We start from the raw sequence: 22315 nt of genomic DNA on the forward strand, positions 1-22315 counted from the left end.
AATCCTGGCATCTTGAATGCAAAACTACTCCCTCAGCATAGATTCATTCTTCTATGGAGGGAGTTGGATGCAACAATATAGATGCTGCTGCAGTAAGCAGAGCCAAATTTACAGATGAGAAGCAGCTGGTCAAGGCAGGAGCTAGATGAGCACATCTTTCAGTGCTGTATATGCATTATAGGTAAAGGGTTAATAATAAGCCCAAGTATTCTCACCAAATCTGAAGTTGTTCCAGAATGAGTAGCAGCCTGCTGCTGCAGTTGTTTCAGCTTTTCTGTACTGGCAAAATGGAGATTATGTGAAATAAATATTGTGGCCATATGAAATAAATCTAGGCAAGTCTGTATGTACACATCTACCACATGGCAACTTGTTTAAAAAACTTCAACTCCATAAGTTGGTAGGAGCGGCCACATTTGCACTGTTGTCATTAGCTGGCAAGGGGCTGAATGTACTGCTAGCAATGATTTACATTCACAAAGGCACTGCCAAGAAGCGCTCGTGCAACCAAAGGATGGGAGGCTGTGCAGGCTGTGAGTCAGCCCCTGAATCAGCTATCCTCCAGACAGCCGATAGCTGCTTTATTATATATCACTATCAATACGCTTGAGAAGTTCACACCACCATGAGGAATAACTAGAGACACGCTGGTCATTGTGAGGAGAGGAACGCTGGAGGAGCCTTTACCGCTTGTGCTGGTGGGTGGCTCTGGGTCACTTTGCCTCAGCCACAGCTCCTCTCGGCCTTCCCAAGCTGTACTTCAACCCACTGAAAACCTATGTCTTAGGTGGGGCATGGGCCGTGGAGTGAGGCGTGCCTGGTAGGGCATCTGAGCCTTCCCCAGCCAGACTCACAAGCTGAGATGTGCAGGGATATTAGCTATTTCCTAGGAGTGGAAGCAGCCCTGCTGAAATCACGTAAAGCTCAGTGGTGCTGTGGCTGGTTTATGTGCGTTTTCAGTGGAGTGACTAAACAGAAGTGCAGGGTAAAGAAAAGAAACGTGGACTTCATCAGGATTTATAACATGTCAAAACCCAGGAGAAAAAATTGCAGTAACGATCCAGGGGATGAAAATAAGTTGCTTTCCATTACTAATAGACAGTTTATATTACAAAGCCACTATCCCATATTACACAATATATATACATTATACAGCACCCTCCCTATCTCAAGTGAATAAATAACATTAATGCAAACCCAAGATTTATGGCAATTTCTCTCTATTATTCTTTTCTGATTAAATTTTTGTAAGTATTTCTATCAAATAAGAACTATCTAACTGGCCAAACTAATTCCTGGAGTAACTCCCTTGGCTCTGGTGGAAGTATGCCAAAGATGACTTTGTAGCTGTATGCTAAATTAGCTCATACATTGTATATAGATAGATGTTATAAAAGAAAGTACTCACGCTAATTGACAATGACGTCATCCCAGCCCACAGAACAGGGATTGCTTCTAGCTTCCCTTACAGTTATCTCCATCAAAGGATAGTCATTCTTTTTCCTTTCTTTGTTTAGTGTGTTCTTCCTCCAGTGTTAAAATCAATTAGGACCTTGAAAAAATTTTTTCCTTTCATCTGGAAAATGATTCTGCTCCTGCTTACATTTTTAGAGGTACTAGAAGTTAATATTGCTTTGCTTGTTCCGACAGACAATAGACGTATTCCATTGTACGTATTGCCTGTCGCCTTAGATCTCTAAGCACATTACAAATCTTATGCCTCGTAACGCTTGGAAGGTAACGAGATACTTTTGCAGATATTTAATAGACGAGAGAAACTAGAACTCTGTCTGGCCTGGAAAACTTAACAGGTTTAGAGCGTTCACGTGTTGGGAATGATTTTCTCTATACGTATGTACAAGCTGTTCCTTCTGGTGGATGTCTGAACATTGGTCACTGGACGGTGCACATCCAAATGGACTTCTCACTGTGGGCAGGGGCACAGTGACAGTTTGTGTATATTGTCCTGAATCCATTCCAATAAGCTGTGGTATTTCTTATGTGTTTCAGATCACTGCAGAATTATCACATCATTATACAAGTAATCAATGCTCCTTTGAATCAAGAGAGAAACCACATGAAAAAGGACACTGCATATATGCAGTTTCAGTTTTAAGTGTGAACTGCTGCATAAAGGCTCATAGGAAAATCCTACTGCATATTGAGGTGAGAAAAGCATCTTTATAGTTGTAAAATTTCAGATCCATTTTTTTTCAGGGAGATCAGCAGTCCTAATCAAGTTTTTTTAAAAAAGCCATGCTTTTGTTAATTACTCTTGTTCAAAAGTCCAGGAAATGTTGGAATTACAAGAGAAGAATTTTGTTTTCTATTTAATATTTAATTTCATTGACACACACCCAAAATTAAGAAAAAGCTAAATTGTGCCATAAGCTTTTTTAAAATGCATATGGACTGACACTAAGTATGAACATTTTCAATCTAAAAGGAATAAAATTGAGAAAATGGCAAGCAATCAGAAACAAAAGTTGCATTACATCCTTAACTATTGTATCTAAAGTGGCCACTAGTACTCCTATTATAATACACAAGAGAATCTGAAAGCATTTAGGTTTGCTTTTTCAGCTGACAGTCTGCTGCAGGTGCTCAGCTATTATAAGTAACTATTCAGCTGTTATGCGTTATTGTCTAAATCACCATTTTGAACCTGAAGTATAAGCTGTACAACCCATAGCTCAAATCTAAGAAATTGGCTCTTGTTTACAAAGTAGTCATTTTAAAGAAAGAAAATACTCTGGAAATGAAACTTGCAAAGAATTTTAATTATGCCGCTTGTTCCTAGGAGCAGGATTACAGTTTTACATTCCAACATTGTTTGCATGGGAAATGAAATAGGGAACACCTGTTAACAATACATTCTCTGATGAATGCCTGGCTAAAAATGGTTTTTTTAAAAAAATTGAATTTTTTAAAATTATTTAGGGTGGAGAGACAGAAGACTGATGTTATTTTTTTTCCGTTACCAGTCAAATATTATCAGCTTAGTGTAATGATTTACATTTTATTAACATCATAGGAAATCATATTGAAAATTTTTTTGACTGATACAGAAATAGTTATGATTATTTTACATTTATTACATGAGTGGAAATGGATGAATGAAGAGTAGCAAAACCTGTAGGTAACACTGGAAAAATGGGTTCCTTTATAGCCCCCTGCTAGCAGGCTCTGATTCCTTTAGAAGTTCTCATTTGACACTGAAAATTTACATGGCTGAGTTCAACTTAAAAAAAATACTTTATTTGGATTGCATTCAATTCCTCTACATTTTCAAAAAAACAATTTTTCACTGTGGCTGTGAGAAAAAATATTCTTCATATATGTATATAAAACATCCAGTTACAGTTTATACTTTAAAACACAGCAGAAGTAGTTGAAATTTAAATAGCCATTAATCAAGAGTAATGTCTTTGTTGGCTTGGATAACATGGAAAAGGTGGTAGCCAAAAAGTAACGTATGGTTCCACTGAAAGTGTAAAAAGTAAAAAGAAAAATTAGATTTTGCTTGGTAGGCCTAGGAGTTAAAGCTTCAAGTCACAGTTTTGCGTAGGAAAGACTGGAATCATCCTTTGAAGCAAATTCTGGTTTTGGAGCTTGGTTGTCTTTTCATCAAAGAGAGTTTCAGTGTTGACATCTGAAGGAGTCAACAAAGAAGAAGAAGAAATCATGGTAGAAAGAGCACCCTCTCATCTTGCGTTTTTAGAGACTTTCCATTTTTACTTCATTCTTCAAATTACAGTAACTAATTTTATAAATAAGCAACAGCTTAATCCTGCCATCCTTATGCAGGCTGAGCTCCTCTGGATTTTGGTGTAAACTGATGAGTTGCTGTCCTGCTCAGGTGACTGCAATGCTGCGTGACTAGTCATCACAGTAGGCAGGTGCATTGCTGGGTTGTGAGCACACTGAAGGGTTTAAAAGAAGAACTGCAAATATTACTCATGCAGCCTAACAAAGCTTTGTGCTCACGAAGACAGATGCTTTCATTGCAGAGTTGCCAGGAACAAAGGAAGTCGTGGCCTTTATAAAGTACACAAATGGAAGAAATACTTATATACAAAGTCTGACTCACAACTTACGTAAAGAGCATGACAAACTTCTTAGTCTAATTCATTACTTCTAAAGAATGTCCTTTCATATACCATCCCTAGAAGAAGTTCTATTGGAGCTGGATTTTTTTCTCCTTTTGCCACAGAATGTTTTTAAAGAATTATGGAAAATGACAACAAAAGAATCAATGTTTGGTTTTTCACAGATGAAACTACAAAATTAGTAGCGTAATGCAGTCAGACATGTGAGTAAATTGTAGCTCAGTTGTGACAATGCACCACTTTCTGAATATCAGGGAGGATATGTTCCCTTCTTTAGGGTAAAAATAGTATTTGCTCTTAATGTAAACACTCCTGAAGAGCCCTGGCAGTATGTGCATGGATACCAAAGAGCATTAAAACTTAAACAGAATCCCACAAGCTTTGTTTGCGAGGGAGAGGAAGACTGTGCAAAGGGATGATTCGCTTCCATTGGTTTATAATAATGAAACTCCATTAACTTGTATTATCTTCCTTCATGTTGCTCTTCAAGTAAATAAGAAGAGCATAAGACCACGTTCAAAGAACATTCCTAGGCAGTGTACGTTGGCTTGCATTCTACTTCTAAATCTCCTATGAACTGTTTTAGCATAAGATAAAGCATTTGGATAACTCTAACTCTACTCACTAGGGACCAAAATATGCCATTGTTCTTTGCAGCTCTACTGTCATAAGCATCAACAGAGCAGGTCTGGGTGCTCAAACTCAGGGAAATACTGGTCAAAGTGAGCTGTGTGGCATCCCTGTCGTCTTTTGAGTTTTGAGTTCCAAGATTGTGAAGAACTTAAGAAACGAGTTAGAGTGGTTAGATTTTCATTCAGTCAGAGAGGTTCATTTTAGATCCTGCCTTAACTAAATCACTAAATTACCTTAAAAAAGATCTTATGGAAGCATTTGACCCCCGTTTTAGAATAAATCTTTGAATGTTCCTAATGACATCACAGGCAGAGTTGGTACCCAGTTAAAAGAATATTTTTAGTGCAAATATATGTGCTGGCCTGAGGTCCACTGCTCAATGAGTTTTATTTTTACTAGGAGTAATATACTTAAGCTCTCTAGAGCTCTCCAAATTCATTTTTTACATGCAACTGCATAATCTTTTTGGAGTGAATATGGACATTAACTCCTCCTTGCAGCTCTCTATAAACATCTGCTTGCACAGCAGATATTTCAAATTCAGAATCCAAGGAGGAAAGTGCTCCCAGGACTGATTACTGAGTTATAAACCCTTTTATTTTAATGTACTCTGCCAAGATGAGTCAATAACCTCAAATGAGTCAGGGAAGAAAGGGGAAGGGCAATAACAAACAGCTTCATCATAATTTTAACCATATTGCCTTATTTGGATCACAGAATAACCTTTATGTTTAGATAGCTAAGGAGACTATGTGGACATGGGAAAGCAGACTTGCATTCTTTCTTTCTGAGCGTGCTCACCCACTAGTTGGGGTTTGCACTTGGTAATTCCAAGTAATCCAGGAGAAGACACGTGCCATCTTCCTTCCCCAAATTTATTCCTTGCTTCTAGCAACCAGAATACTTAGGACTTCTGCTAGACGGCAGAGACAAATTTCACGCTCTCTTGACTAGACCCCACTCTGTAAAATGAGGATATGCTTGCCATCCAGCTCCATATTGTTGCTATGGTTGTGGTCTAACTCCAAGATATCACTTAAACATTCTGAAGTATCCCAGTAATTCAGGCTTACCAGTCCATATTAAATACGCAAGAAAATATTGAGTTGCCTTGGAAGCTGTTTGTAGGCGAACAAGCAAACTGCTCACAAACGTACAAAAAGAAAATACAGTCGATTTAGTGGAAACAGTGAGATGCTTAAAGCTTGCACACAGATCTAGGCTGGCATAAAAGTCACATGGCATTTTTTTTTTCCAAAAGATGGGTTCATAAGCTGCAGTATACAAGCCAACTTGTGCCTTGGGTAATTGTAGTCTCCCTATTGAAAATCCCCCTGTAATTTCAGCTGGAGGTATTTTTACATTTAGTGCCCTAAATTGTTATACGTTATTCTAAAAGCTGGTTAACATCATATGGAGAAGGTGGCCAAAATCAATAGAGCTTTTCAACAAAGACATGAAAGAAGTAAAATATGAAATCTCTGAAAGAAGTGATGTTCCCTTTTGGGGGCAAAAGGGCAAGGACAATGGAATCAGTGAATTTATATTTTTTTTGCAAGCTTTGCTATGTTCTTAAGATATAATAATCGTTTCAGGCTTTTACAGTACCGCATTTCTATCTTCTTAGTCTTCCAACAGAATGAAACAATAGTTCTAACTGAAAAGTGAAGTTTTGACTAATAAAATGAAATTTTAAGATGGTTTACCCAAAAGACAAATGTCTGGTCTTTTGCATGGAGTTTAATATTCTAATTCACACAAACTTCTCAAAATTAATGGTAGTTTGTACCTTAAAAAAAAGAAATGCAGGAGAAGGGGAGCTCAGATAAAAACATATATTGAAAAAAGAATATATAAAAATTTGTAGTTTACAACTTTTATTTCTCAGCTTTCCATATAATATACCTGATTGTTTATTTTGGGATATTCCTTATGGAATAGTCTTATCTCAATGCTGAGTGTGAGGAGTCATTTAATCTAAAAGGGTTTTGTTTTGCTGTTAGCAATTGGTGACCTAGGAAATAGCTACCATCGAAATTACCCATCTTGCTTTGTCTTATACACCAGTTTAGGTTCTTGAACAAAAAGGTATTCAGAGGGAAGAATGTCCTAAGCTTTCTTAGTTCATATTAATAGCATACTGCAATGTTATATGCACATTTAGGTTACTTCTACAATGTAATACATAGTAAGGGACTGACTTGAACTATTGGGTTAAATAAATTCATATTTCTTCTTGACGTTCCTGTTGGCAGGAAAAAGTACAGGTCCCCTGGAAATGGATATATATTTATATATATATATATATATATTTTTTTTTTAAGTCTTTTCTATCTAATTTCTAGGATTTCTGTGAATCTAAGATCAATTTCTTGGCACCAGATACTGCAATCTTTTGGCCAAGATCAAGAATAGAATCAATCTAATACTTGCTTTTACCTCCAGTGAGCCACCACTCTTTGCAGGGACAGGGTAATGGAATCATTGATATAGTACATGTTTTACCTTTTTCATTTCTCTGTATTCTGTGTTTTGAATAGCTGAAAATTTATGATTTGCTAAATTTAACTTGTACTTTCTTATTACTGAGCCGGGTACCAAAGTTACTACTCTCGCAAAATACTGTCAAGTCAAATGGATATTCTACCTATTGTGTTAATTAAACAGAAATGGAGGAATTCTCAACTAGAGCCTGTTGAAGAATGGTGAACCCAGAGAGGCAGTATGTCCCCCTAAGCAGCTCAGGGTTCTGTCTATTCAGCTTCTGATGCACTGAAGCAGTTAGTTAGCAGATCGTGTAGTTGAATCTTATTTTAATTCGTATTGCCTGAGAAAGGGCAGAATTATCTTTGGCTTTGTTCTAAAAACAGGTTTCTCTGACAACCTGGATTTGCGTGTTTCTTTTTCTAGTATGTAATCATGCACTGAATTTTGTTTCTGAAGACGGTATGTTAAACAGAACGTTACCTAGAGGGAATACTGTTCCCCGGATAGAGTATCTATGATGAACGTTTTAAAGGAGCCAGGAGATGATTAATTGCTATGTTGATGCACCTATGTACAGTAACGCAAGACTTGTTGTTAAGAGCCGTGTAATGCTAATATATTGCCGTTGTCACAAAGGATCAATTTGTTATTAAGGGGATGAGATCCAGATATTGTATGCAAGTTCTCTGTACACACCCATGTTTTTTTTTTTGTTCCTTGTCCCACAGGGCAAGAATTTAAACAATTTGTTGTCATGAGGGTTGGCTGTCAGGAGATCTATGTGTCCATCTGATGTTGTTGTAACAAGCAAGGCTCCGCTAGGAATTTCCATCTGCTTTTCATCCTGAATTTGCCTACATATAATTACCATGTTTGGTGATGCTTAACTAAAGGTGAATGGAAACATGTTTGTAATGGAATGTTTTTGTTAAGATCTCTATCAATACGAGGATGTGCGGATAGACTTGGAGTTTACAAATATCTGGTATTTTAAAATAAGGCTTCCGAAAACTCATTCCTTTTCCTAAATTCTAGGTAGACTTCATCTATCACTGCAATGCAAGGACCTCTGCAAAGTGGTAACAGAATCAGATGGAGTCACCCTGGTTATTAAAACTTTGGAGAACTTGGTGGAATATTTTGCAGTCCTCTTGTAGCTGCTACCGTTGTTCCAACGACAGGTGGCCTACACCAACAAAGCCCTGTAATGCTTCATGTTCGGCTGTGACTTCTTTTCCCTTTCCAACACAGACTCCTGTGGTGTCGGTGAGCCTGCCTCCCTTCGCATAAGAAGCGATAAAGGGAGCACGAAGAAAGTATTTCTAGGAAGACAACAAAGTAGTTTACAATGCTGGGAGAGACGCGCATAGGGAGCAGTTTGGAATTGTTGTGTTCATACTGCTTCACTGCATCATTAGCAAAATTAAAAATGAGGACCTAATGAAAATTTAGGAGAGCAACCAACTGCTCACTGAGCCCCTGTCAGTGCTGACTGTAAGTGGGCCACTTGGTTAGCTTTAATAGGTTAGAAGTGGCCCAGGCACTAGTAGGTGAAGACGTTTAATCAAAGAAGGAAGGAAGAAAGAAGAGAAGAATGTTCCCTCTGAGATACTCATGTCCTAGGTAATACCAGCCGTGGCAAAACAAACTCAGAAACCTGAACTCTGATCACTTCTCAGGTAAGTAGAAAAGCAGTTTATGGTGTAACACTGTGGAAATGAGGACCAGGTTTTCAAATATGGACTGTTTAAATTACACGTGCTAGAACAGACACTTTTGAGGAACCTTTGCCTCTAATACAGCTACATCACTGTAGGGAAAAGAAGGAGCAGAAGCTTTTCTTTTCCTTTGACCTGGAGTGTTGGTGACCACTAGCAATTGTAGAAAATCTAAAATGGTAACTTATGACAGGAAAGGACTAGATAAGACTTTTAAGACTGCTACTTGGTTCCATTTCTGTTGTACTTAGAACTCCCACGCTTGAAGGAGCAAGTTCATTAATAAAAATGAGCCTTTTAAAATACTCATTTGTGCATATAAACATTGGCTTTGCAAACATGAAGGATCCATGTAAAATTTGAAGAAGCTTAATGCTGCTTTTGAATATTTATCTTTTTTATATCTAACCTTTTTGATACTATCTAAATATTTACATTGAAAAATAAGTGAGCACATGGGCAGAGCTTCAGTCTTTAGCTCAGTGCAGGTTTTGCATAAGAAAGAATCAGTTGAGGGCTGTGTTCTTTAATATTAAATAAGAGAAATGGAATTAGTTCCCTTTAAGGGTTTTGAGCTTCCATATCTTTTACCCTGAAAATGTTCATGGAAATCAGTGGGCATTGCCAGTGCCAGAGGAATGTAGGCTTAAGTCCGAAATCTACCTGTTACCTACTACTTTATCAGAATTGATGTAAACAATTGCTTCCAAGCATTACATTTAATTCCCCAGGTTTTACACCTTACTATGTGCAGTGTTTGCAATTTATGACTAATGTTCTTATTTGGTTAGATTTATACACGCTGTAAAAGAGAAAGTAACTGCGTCTGTACTGTTGTCAGCTACAGAGCATTGCACAAATTGTAGGAATTCACAGTGTGGGCTCTACACAGAGCTAAGCAATACTTTAAAATGCTATGAATAATTCTACAAAACACTGCAGGATCCAGCTCTCTCAACCCCATTCAAACAGATTTCTGACACGTTTTGGACGCCTGATCGGTGTGCGCCTGTCGGAGAAGGTCAGAGTGAGCAGGACGAGGAGTTAGGTACATGCTGATTTTCAAACTATAAATCAGAACTGTAGTGGGTAGTGGACAGGTTCTAGTTTCTTGTGACCCAGCTCCGACCCAGGGACTGTACTCAGTGTTTTGTGCATTTTAAGGAACTGATGCTGACAACCTTCAGAAAGTAGCAAACTGCTCAGAAGCAGTAGCAGACCTTGAAGCAGCAGCAGAAATCCCAGGACGTCTGTTCTTTATGTGGGGGCACTGCAGTGAAATTGTGTTGTCATACCAGCGCCCTCAGCACATGAATAACCTTTGCAGAATCGGTTAGCTTTTTGTTTATTCTTATCAATGTTCTCCCGCCAACTGTTTGCATTTTATTTTGTCTTGCAGGTTAAGTGCTGTCACTCGGAATTGGTGCTGCCCCATGAATCTGCATGCAACGCAAAACTGACAGAAAAAATGCTTCAGTCTTGCTTCCAGTTTATTAGTGTTCAAGTAAAGGGGAAAGAGGGAATCCAAGGAATATCAGCGTATCCTGAACATTTTCCCTCCCTATGTATGTCTTAATCAAAAAAAACCAGTTCCATCTCTAAGTCTTCTCCCGCTTTTGTAGTTTGTAAATTATTCCTAAATTGTAAATCAAATATGAACACGTGAGTCCAGCTCCTTAGCTGAAGTAAGCCTGTATCCCTCCGCTGGCCCCGGGAGAGACGCGCTGATGTACGCCAGCGGACCCCTGGCCTGCAGCAATTGGTGCTGACGCGCTCAGAATATATTCGGATATTTAACTGCCGCACAGCCTCTCAGGAAACCGACCACGGTGCTCGGGCCGCTGCAGGATGCGTTTCCCGCGGCTGCCGGCCGCTGCGGCGAGAGAGGCGTGCGCGCCGCGGCGGAACGGGCGCGGAGGCATGGCCCCGCCCCACCGCCTCTGGCTCCGCCCCCGTTCCCTAGGCGACGGGGAGACGCCGGCTTTGGCCAACATGGCGGCCGTCGAGGAGAGCGAGGGGCCGGAGCAGGAGCAGGAGGAGCAGGTAGCCAGGGGCCTTTGGTCGCCCCTCGTCTGTTTTACCTCCTTTAGGCTCATCCCGGGGGGCCGGGGCCGCCCGCGGGGACCTCTGAGGGGGTGTTGCCACCTTGGGAGCCAAGGGAAGGTCAGCAGCGTCCGCTCCTCTCGTCCAGGAACCTCTGGACAGACCGTTTCCTGAAGGGCCTTCGTTAAGCTTCAGAAAAGGTGAAAAGAAAGGAGCGCGTGTTAAAAATTATCAAGGATCAACGGAAAACAGCACATGTGTGTGCACTTGGATCTTCTTTATGACAAAGCGAGTTTAAGAGAAGGAAAGCCGCAAGCCTCAGCGGGGGTAGTTCCCGTGTCAAAAATCAGTGGAGGTTTCTACCTCGGCTCTCGCGCCCTCCGCCAGCCCCAGGCCGAGTCTGGGAGCCAGCTGCTGGCCGAGGGCGGCCCAGCGGGCGCGGGGCTCCTTTGCGTGGAGCAACCGTGGCGCCGGGTGCCTGGGGATGCTCCCCGTCAGACAGCGACTCACTTCTTGGCTTTCAGTACTTATTTTTTTTCGCAAAATAGATGATAAATTCTTCACTGTTCTTCTGCAATTTTCCGTTCTGTTTTTAATCTTTAGTTGTAGGTGTTTTCATACCAAAAATGTCTTCTGACATTCGTACCTTTTTTTTTTTTTTAAATGTGTAAAGCTATTTCTTGACTCATTTGTGGTGTAAGGAATCTCTTAATTTGAATGTGTGTGGAAACAGATATGATTTACCTTTAAAGAGCCTGGAGAGAATGGAAGCAAGCTCACATCTTGTTTCCAGCAACATCGCAATTTTATTTTTCACTTTTCATTGCTTTAGGTAGCCAGAGTATTCTCGAGTATTTTACAAATTCCCATCATTCTCCCTAATACTTGCTTTTTTTTGTTGTCTTTGGCCCCCTCCTTTTTTCCCCTTTTTTTTACATTAGTTTTTGATTTGACTGGCATGACAGAGCCAGGCAACCCATCTCGCATTGCATTCTAGGAAGAGTTAAAGAGCACAGGTTATTCCTCCTAAGAATATATGAGGTCTTGCTTAACCTCAGAATTTTATCTATAAAGTTGTAGCTAGCACAAGATAATTTTTTTCAGGTCAAACTGGTTTGTTGTCTTAGAGGTCAGAGAAGTTTGTGCAGTTTTTACTGTGACCATCTTCGTAGTGATTAATCCCTTTCAGCTGATGGAAGGTGTTTGTATCTGTTGATGCAAAGATAGTGTAGTGATTGTTGGTACAAAATCGTTATGTGTAGGTTCCCTTAACTAGTTCTCACTGAAATCAATCCTCTTCCATGTAGGACGTATTATTACATATTCTAAATGATTTATTTACAAAAAAAAAAGTGTGTATTTTCCACAGTGCTCTTCTCTGTTAGTGTTTTCTGTAAATATTTTGGCTGTTGGGAACAGCATAACAATGGAGTAAAGCAGTCAGTCAAATCGTAGTAGAAGGATGCAAGGTGTGCTGTATGGGAAGGGACAAGCTGTCAAAAATATGTTCTACATCCATTTGAAATGTACTACTGAATTTTTTGTCTTTATTACTTCATGGCTTTATAAAAGAAATCTTTATAAGAATGTAGTGAACCTTTTTTCATGTATTTTCTGTTCCTTATGTACTGAAGTTTGTTTTATATATGCTAGGTTAACTCTGTGGTATTTTCTGCTGTTCCCTTATGATTTATTTTTGTTGTAAACTTTGTGGAATTGTGCTTTTTTTTTTTTAAATTAAAATATGTAGTCTCTGGTTTTGTCTGAATCTAACTCTGCATGTTCTATAGGTAAGTCATAGCGAACAGTCTGTTCTGTCATAATTTTTGTTGCTGTTACCTGTTAGATATTATGACAATTCTTTTTGATTAAATTGAACACTTATATAATTGTTCAGACTTGTAACAAATATGCAGAAATGCATTACTTTCAGCAGAAAGCATATTACAAAATCTGAATCTTAATCTTAGCAAGGCAGTATCAACAGCTGAGGTTTGTTCCTGCTTTATTTTTAGATACTCTTTTTTGAATAAGTAGTTTGCATCTGTGAAAATATTCATATTAGTAAAGCTCAATTTCACAATATATTTAGTCATCCATAAATCTTGACACTTGGGTTGTATGAATTTTTGGAAGTATATTTTTTATTAAAAAGATACTATCAGCTTCTGTTTACAGTTGTCTTCTGAAAGTTCCCCTTCTGGACAGGTATCTGCTCATTTCTCTTTTGAATGTAATTGAAATTAGTATTACTATTTTTGTTTATTTCCTTATTTATTTGACAGCAAGGGAAATATGACTAAAAATAGCACCAATGGATTTTAACTTCCCACTGTGGGAGTGGACAAGCGGGCCTTTTCTAAACAAACAGGAACAGTGAATGCGTTTCTCCTTCTGTCTTAACTGTTTAGGTAAACAGCTTCTAGATTTTCTGCTTATGCTGAGGCATTTCTCAGTTAGCTTAATAACAAAATGCATATAATAATACAAATAACAGCCTGTGTTAACATGCTTTTCATTCCCATTTTGATAAAAGCTGTAATTGATTTGCGACTGTTTCTGGGAAACGTCCGTACTGCAGTCTTGCGGTATCAGTCAGAGAACAGGAGCTGAGCTAGCTTTAAATGAACGTGCTCAAGTGCTGGAAACAGTCTGGCTGTGGCAGCAGAGAGTTTAGTCCAGCCTAATTTCTCTGATGGAGTTAGGACAGAAGGATCTCAGGTTCTTTACGCTTCAGGTATTTGATATAAATTGCGATGACTGGTATGTTATTCCTGCGTGAATGTTTTGAAGGACACTTATGATTTTGTCAAGCATGTTGTTGTAGTTTCGGACAAATGGAAAATAAGTAATATCTTTAACCAAAGCAGAGGTCTCATCCCGTAGAGCAAGCTTATTCTCCTTCAAGAACATTGGTACTAATTTCCATTGACATGTTTCAAGGTTGTGCCACTCTGGAGAAGGCCTGTGCCAATATTGCAGCTAGCGGGATGTTTTCCAGCCAGTGATGACTTCTGGGGTGGTGTTGTTGTTGTAGTTGATTTTGTTTGGTTAGTTTTGGTGTGTGTGTGTGGTTTTTTTTTTTTTTTTTTGAGGTCCTTCCTCTTCTACTCAATCCTCCTTAGAACTCAAAGCTTTTTTCTATTTAATGATATCACTTTTATGTTAAAATTATTTCGTAGTGATTTGTAGACACTGGCTGAGAGATTAAAGGAAGATTGTTCTTTTGGTTTAGCATATTGATTTGATAGTGTGATTTGATGCTGTTGGTGCCCAAAGCTTTTGGATTGATACATTGAACAGCTAGAAACATGTTATACATTCAGGACAGCTACAAATTATTTAAAGGAAAATAAAATGTGAAACAATAGATAATTCTGTAGTAGTAGTCTATATATTTAAATAGGTTAAGTCTGTTGCTGACAGTCTATATCAGAAGAAAGGAGAGGCTTCTCTCCTTTTTTTTTTTTTTTTTTTTACTTCAACACAGTGAAGGTAGTGTTACCAGACTAAATCACCTTGGACTGCCTTAGTCAGTTAGTCAGTCACTGCTATTAACAGTAAAATGAAAGGTAAATTCTTTGACATCATTGGAACATGTTTATAAAATAATTTTCTTAACAGAAATACAGGCACTCTGAATTTTTGGTACTGGTTAAAGACAGCAATCAAAAGACAGACAAAACAGTATATAATCAAAATAATTACAAGCGTTTTGTTTCCTTTTTCCTGCCTGAACAGAAACTTTCCACCAATATGGAATCTTTCAAATGATTTGTGGAGGTACACTACTTCTTTAAATTAAAAAAACGATAGTTTTAAAAATTAATGTTCTAAATAATGTATTTTCTCTCACATATTTCTTATTATTTGATATCTGCACTGATAGTGGGCAGTGATGCCACAAAACCCTCCTTATTATGAACATTAACAAAAAACAGTGGTATGTCGGGACACTGTGTTGCTGCAGTGACTATAGCTACAGACACTAGGTGATGAAAAGGTGTTCCGAATTAAGCTTTTACCCTGACCTGTGAATCCTTGACATCTTGGATTTTGAGATGCAATTTCCAAATTTCCAATGCAATTTCCAAATTACAGAGCGTTATCTGCAGTATTTAGTTACAGTAGCTTGAGTATCTTTGAAGTTTAAACTGAAAACTTTAGTTTGTGTTAAAGAATATATTTTCAATACCAAAGGATCTTTAAATGTGTTGAAAGAAGTTATAGGTGACTGTGTGAAAGGTACCTGCAGTTATTTTAAATAAGTTCATGTAATCTTATATGGCTTATATATTGGTATAATACAATTGCGTTATTATGCTGAGACTTTAGCACATTTTTGAGGAAGTCCTTGTTGCTATTTGTAATTCAGAGAACAAGATGAGCTTTAGTGCCAGCATGTTGAGTTGATATCATGTAGGTTAGGAAGCTTCAGACAATAGTTAGCCAGGTGCATACTGGAGGCAGGAGAAAATACCTGTTTTGAGAAGCTTTTTCTTGCATAATAACTTTGCCTGATACCTTTGAAGAAACAATTAGTTTGAATAGATTACAAACTAATGAAGAATTAGTTTGTATGGATTCTTAGGAGTTCAGGTAAAAAATAGCTTTCCGGAATGTTCAACTTTTTGCCTAGTAACCTGTTCCTTAGAGCAAAAGACATAGTAATTGGCAGAAAAAAAGATTTTTCATGCACCTTTGCTTTACAGCACTACCACTGTGGTCTGGGCTGGAGGAGGAGTATAGTTGTTGGGGGTTTAGGAGTGTGCTTAGGGGATGGACTTGGTTTTTGCTCAGCCTTCCAGGCCCTTTGCCTCTTCTGCACCCACATCTGGCTTGTAAGCAACAGAAGAAAAGCCAGAAGAAAGCGTGATAAGAACAAAAACATTATGCCTTGAACTTTCTTGTGTTTTTCTTCCTGATACATTGCTAAATTCCTCATGCTATGCTGATGAAGTCCATTCGGGATGATCTCTGTATAATGTTAGTGTATGCCTTACGAACTAGGGTCAGTAAGATGTTGACTGGCTGACGAGTAATATACTATTTATATAATGGTGTAAAAAGACATCATAAAGTAGCCTGTGTATTGGACATTCTGAGAGAAAGAAATAATTGAAATTGAAAGAAATAATAATAAATAAATTAACTCAATTTCTGAAACATGAATAACATCAATAATATTCTTTTAATTTTGGCTTTCGCTGCTTCTAAATAATCCTTTGTTCAATGAATTTGTAACACGACTGGTCTTTTCAGGAAAGCATTCATATTTTACTCATTAATCAAAACTGTCTTTCAATAACTGCATAATGTTAGCACACTGAGCTACTTGTTTATTTTTCTAACTGGGGCACGCAGCTTGAGTTATATTAATATTACTGTTGTAGGAGTATTTCTTTTCATGCTGCATGAATTATTGCTATTAAAACCAAAAGCAAGCTAATATCATGCCACTAACTCCGAAGGAAGCCTTCTTTGCCTTCATTTATTTCATTCCTTTTGTTCTGATGAGACACTGTATCTGAGATTGACTTCTTTACAGTTAGGAACAATAATTTTTCATATTAAAGTACATGTGAAAGTATGCCTGTGCTTAGTAAAGAAAAAATTAGTCTGTCCACTAAATCCAATGTTCTTTGTTACTGTTGGTCCTGTTTCATCAGCTTCCAGTGTTACAATTCAGCTGACCCCAAAAAGTCTAAGTGTATCTTCTGGCAGTTTGGCAGCAGCAGGGGGAGCAGTGTAGCTTTATTTGGGGGCTCTGCTCTCTCCTTGACCAATACTAGAGTTAGTTGATTATCAGTCCAGAACAGTAGTAGTCAGTCTCAAAACTTAGCTCGCATAAGGAAATCTTCCACTTCTCTCTGTAGCTGAGCTAAAAACATTATTCTGCACGCTTCGTCTTGCTGTACCAACTTGGCCATGAAATAATTTTTCTTGACCCACGAATGCAAAAACACACCTGCTAAGGGACAGTTTTCAGCAGTGTGCACTTATGGCCAAGAAGGCCAATGGTATCCTGGGCTGCATTAGGAAGACAGTTGCCAGCAGGTCAAGGGACGTGATCTTCCCCCTCTACTCAGCCCTGGTGAGGCCTCACCTGCAGTACTGTGCCCAGTTCTGGGCTCCCCAGTACAAGAGAGACAAGAAACTACTGCAGCGAGTGCAGTGAAGGGCTACAAAGACGATGAAGGGACTGGAGCATCTCTCCTATGAGGGAAGGCTGAGGGAGCTGAGACTGTTCAGCCTGGAAAAGACAGGACTCAGGAGGGATCTGATCAATGTGTATAAGTATCTGAAGGGAAAGCATCAAGAGGATGGGCCTAGACTCTTCTCAGTGGTGCCCAGCGATAGGACAAGAGGCACTGGGCACAAACTGAAATCCAGGCAGTTCTGTCTGAACATGAGGAAAAACTTCTTTCCTGTGAGGGTGACTGAGCACTGGTGCACGTTGCCCAGAGAGGTTGTGGAGTCGCCTTCCCTGGAGATACTCAAAAGCCATCTGGCCACAATCCTGGGCAACATGTTCTAGGTGACCCTTCCTGAGCCCAGGGCTGGAGGGGTGGTTGGGCTAGATGATCTCCAGAGGTCCCTTCCAACCTCAACTGTTCTGTGATCTTTTCTGTACTGGGGCCTATGTGGACACAGCACATGTCTTCATGTGGTCTAACAAGTGTCGGTGAAGGGGGATAGTCTCTTCCCTAGATCTACTGGCTGCGCTCCCACTGATATGGTTCAGGACGCTATTAGCCTCTGCTGCTGCCCAGACGCACTGCTGGCTCATGTTTAGCCTTCTCTCTACCAGTACCCTCAGATCCTTTACGGGAATTGTTGAATTTTATGAGGTTCCTGTTGTCCCATTCCTCCAGCCTATTTGAGTAACTCTACATGGCACCTGTGCCCTCGAGGATGTTCATTGCACCCTCTATTTTGGTATTGTCTTCAAGCTTGACAAGGGCATGTTCCATCTCCTCCAGTCCAGAATAAAGGTATTAAACAGGCTAGATCCCATGGTAAACCCCTGAGGAACTTGCCTTGTATCCAGCCTCCAAGTAGAGTACCAACCATTAGCTACTAACCCCAGGGCTTTATCAGGGGATCTATCCTTTGAGCCTGGTGACCCAGCCAGTTTTTCATTCATCTAGTAGTCCACACATCTGGGCTGTAATGTCCCGACATGGATACAAGGATTTGGTCAAAATTCATGTCAATTCCTTCTTAAAACTTTGTAATGCTTTTGAGTTGTTTCCCTTTTATATAATACCTTGAAACTTGCAGGCAGACTCAAGAGTTGCTAAAATGGTGCTATACATTGTTTGACTTTCCATGGGATGGCACCTTGAATGTATTTGGTTCATCTAAACTAACTACTGATAACCATTATCAGCAGCACATCATTTTAACAGTGTAGTGATTATTGAGTGCCTTTACAGATGATGATCTTATAACGTGCTTTGATGTCTTGCTTCGTTGCCTAAATATTCTATAAAATTCTATAAAAATATATTGAAAAACTCTATAAAACATTTATTTATCTACTGTTTTATTTCTTTCATAGATTTCTTGCTGGAGCCCATGGTCAAGTGTTTCACTACATGTGTTTGGTCTATGACACACAAAAAATGAGAACATTTAATCACATTTTATTTAGTAAGATGATTGCCTTACCTGTGTATCATTGTATTGTGGCAAACAACTTGGACTTTCTTTGTTTAGGGAAAGTTTAGGGAAAAAAGTAAGTGTAAACATCAAATTTACAAAATGTGATCAAGAAGTCCAGGGTGGAAAGCAAATAGTATGGTATTGTATATGTGTACTCATAATATCTTAAGCAGAAAATGATTTTAAAATTTAGTTATGGTGCAGTCTAGCATCATGTTGGTCAAATCCAGGTTCGTGGATTTTCTGCAGCTTTATATTTTTATTCTTTTTATTTACAAATGTATTTAATCTTGTGCTGCACGTAGTATGTCACTATATTCCTACATGAATTTAAGAGAAAAATACTATTTTCCATGTATCTCCCTTGCTTTTCTCTAGACAAAAATATGTTAGAGTAATGTGTTACTGCCATTTAATCATAGTTGCGTTCCATTCTTTGTATTTGTTGAGTGAATTCCTTCTGTATATCCTAGAAATCAAAATGTTGTTTAGGTAAGTTACTGATATAATAAAATAAAACATTTACAATTATATTTGTATGCGTCTGTGTGTAGGAAGAAGACCAAGATCAGGATACCACAGATGGAAAGATTATTCGGTGGACATTTCTTTCTCTTTCCCAGATTAGTGCTTTGTCAGAAGAAAATATAGAAGGAGTTCAAAAGTAAGTGACAATGATAATAGTGCTAGAACTAAAACTAATTAGAACTAATTAGAAATAATAGTAAAATAAAAATTGTAGAGCATTTTTAGATTTCTATTATGATGGTTTTGATGGTGGTCCTTAGCTGATTGTCAGTTGAATCACTCATGATTTAAAAAATTTAATGAAAGATAGGATTTCTTGAAGAAATGCTTTTAGCTCAGGATCTTGCTAAAACATTTAATATTTGTAAAAATCTGTACTGTAACATGTAAGACTAAAAAATCAGAAAGTTTTTAAAATTTCAGGCAGGGATCTTTAAAGGAGGTATTAGTAGGTAGCCATTATGGTGCACTGGGGGGAAAAAAGAGGCAGCCCAGGATCTGTGAGGTGAGCCCATGTTGTCTTTCCTTTAGCAACACTGTCTTGTTATTGCAAGTAATAGTAGTAATAGTTAAGCTTAGGAGGCCAGGAATACAGCCTGAGACACTTAAATATGAAAACTCTAGACTTATATTTTAAGAATGGGACTTTCAGAAGTGCTGAATAAATTTGCTCCACTAGCAAATTCTTAGTGAATTGAAAGCCTCTTAACTGCTTTTGGGGAAAAAAAAAAAAAACCCCAAAACAAACACTCTGTCCTTCAGAATAAATGAAATATTTAAGAGAAATTAAAATACTATTCCTGAAAAATATTCTGTTCCTCTTATTTGTTTTTATTTTGAGAAAAAAGTTCTTTGCCTGGAGAGGGAGTTCCTCCACATCAAATAAGAAAAAGGTGAAAGAATTTTTTTCACTTACCCTTTCCTCTTCCTTGATAGGCCTCCCGCTAACAGAGATAGAAGCATAGAGCTCACTGAAGTCTAAAATTTGTTTAGTGACACAATTTCCTGTTAAACTTTCTCATCAATATTAAAAAGGAAAACATTGAAAGATCATATGTTTTTTCCTTAGTCTCAATTGATCACACATGTATTTATATATGTGTGTCTATGTATATACAGTGTTTATATATAAAAATATATATACATACACACACACTCTGCACAAATGGATCTTAAAGTATATACTACAATACATACACACACACTCTGCACAAATGGATCTTAAAGTATATACTACATCTGACTGAAAAGAGGATGTTTGCAGGGTATTTTATGCAGTATAAGCATTTTAGATCCATGAAATTTTGTTAGTTCACCACAGCACATCTTTTTTATACACAAGAACAGTTTGAAGGCTGTGGCTAGGGTTAGAAAACCAGAATAGATGATCTGATTCAGTAAGAGAATTTTAATGTCCTGTGCTCCCATAAGTCTTGAAGTTTTATACTGCTGTTCATCTCTGTACCACTCGAGCACCTTTGATGAAGGGGGAAATAGCAATCAAAGTAACGAAGAATTCTAAAGCACCCATCGTTTCCCACTCATTTATAGATACAGTAGTCGCTGGCATGCCTTACAGAATATTGAAAAGATGAGTACTGGCATTGTTAGCAGTACCAGAAAAATCTAAATCCTTTAGAAGTTCTGATTATGGAAGCACAGAGTTGGCAGAAGCTTCAGAAAGAGAGGATATGGACTATTTCAAACCGTGGAAAGTTCAGTTGGCCACATTCCATTTCTATTTCAGTACATAGTTAAGTGTCTTGCATTGTACAGCTGTACAAATTTGTCAGAACAGAGGAATACATGTTTTAAACATAACTGATTGGGTTATGCTTTTTATTTTGTTAGCTATTGAGCCTGTAATTAAAAAAAAAAAAAAAGATCCCTCATCTTGTTTGGCGATCTATTTCTCTTGGTTTGGTGAAAATCCTAAAAAACTGACAACTGTCTGTCAATGGGTCTGAGATTATTGCTTTTTATTAGGAGGGAATGAGAAGCAGAAAAAAAAGTTTAGCTCTTTTGTAGGGGAGGAGAAACTGTGACCACAACTGGCACCCTTATCATCAGGTATAGTTAAGGAGCCATTTAATGCAAAATCTAACTACCTGAGACACAGCTGAAGTTATATTGCAGGAACTGCAAACTGCAGTCCTGGACCTGATCCCCTATAGTCTCTTCATGTAGAAAAGTTCATACAATAATAAAATACATGATTAGTTCTATGTTTGGAAAGAGCATAGGTAAATATGTTGGCAACGGCATGGTCTCCCTAAGGGGAATATATTTTTCTCTAATCATTGCTTTTTAAAGCTAGAGTAACTGAAAATTTTTCAGTGTGTGCCAATAAAATAAGATGAAACTCTCTCCTAAAAGTTGAAACCATTATGAAAGTGGAATTTAAACATCCAAATAATTTAGGTGTTTCAGTAATTTTATATTGTAGTATTTGCATGAATTTTCAAGTTAAATTTTTCTTCAGAGGGTACATGAAAAATAAATGTTAAACAGAACCAAGATCACTTTTTAATTCTGTAAACACGTATCAATGAGAGAGAAAGAATTGTCATGGGACTGATTGTCACATTTCGTTCTACAACCCCCTCCTTGAACCGATACTGATTTTTCTCTCGTTTTTTCAGTGCATTTCTCTTTGATTTTTGTATCTCTCTTATTTTTGTCAATTCATTGATCGTATTTTAACATTTAAATAGCACCTGTTGAAAAGCTGTAGGTGTGTGTTTATTTTTTCCAGCTGGCAGTTTGTCTTTAATCATGAACTCTTATATCTAGAAAATGATGTAGCTAAGTTCCAGGAATATATATACATATAATTGCAAGCAGGCTAAGTTAATCTTCGGAATTTGTAATTTTTTTTTTCATTTCAATATTTTTCTTATCTGCTATTTCTTGTTAGAAAGCTGGAAGAATTCCTGAATTTTAAACAATTAAAAACATCTTTGAAGGAAGCTATTTTGCTAGATTATTATGCCTCGGGATTTTGGTGGGCTAAAGAAATGAACTTCAGTCTTACACAGCTCACAGGATTCATGGGTCTGTTAAATTTCCTGTTGGAGAACCTCAGTGGTAAGTATAATTACAAAATAAAAATATCTGAAGTGGAAGGCA

At 38.0% G+C, this 22315-nt stretch overlaps 1 protein-coding gene across 1 annotated transcript in view; it reads left to right on the forward strand.

Annotated features, from left to right (window-relative positions):
- The window catches only part of CABCOCO1 (ciliary associated calcium binding coiled-coil 1), a 256921-nt gene that overhangs the window by 190405 nt on the left and 44201 nt on the right, over window positions 1-22315 (forward strand). The window contains exons 7-12 of the mRNA XM_068950804.1: window positions 2011-2166; window positions 7958-8122; window positions 8265-8908; window positions 10347-10990; window positions 19213-19322; window positions 22104-22273. Of these exons, the coding sequence (XP_068806905.1) occupies window positions 10796-10990; window positions 19213-19322; window positions 22104-22273 (475 nt within the window). The 5' untranslated portion in view covers window positions 2011-2166; window positions 7958-8122; window positions 8265-8908; window positions 10347-10795. The remainder of the gene's footprint in view (window positions 1-2010; window positions 2167-7957; window positions 8123-8264; window positions 8909-10346; window positions 10991-19212; window positions 19323-22103; window positions 22274-22315) is intronic.

The sequence above is a fragment of the Struthio camelus genome, chromosome 7, assembly GCF_040807025.1.
Source record: "Struthio camelus isolate bStrCam1 chromosome 7, bStrCam1.hap1, whole genome shotgun sequence".
NCBI lineage: Eukaryota > Metazoa > Chordata > Aves > Struthioniformes > Struthionidae > Struthio > Struthio camelus.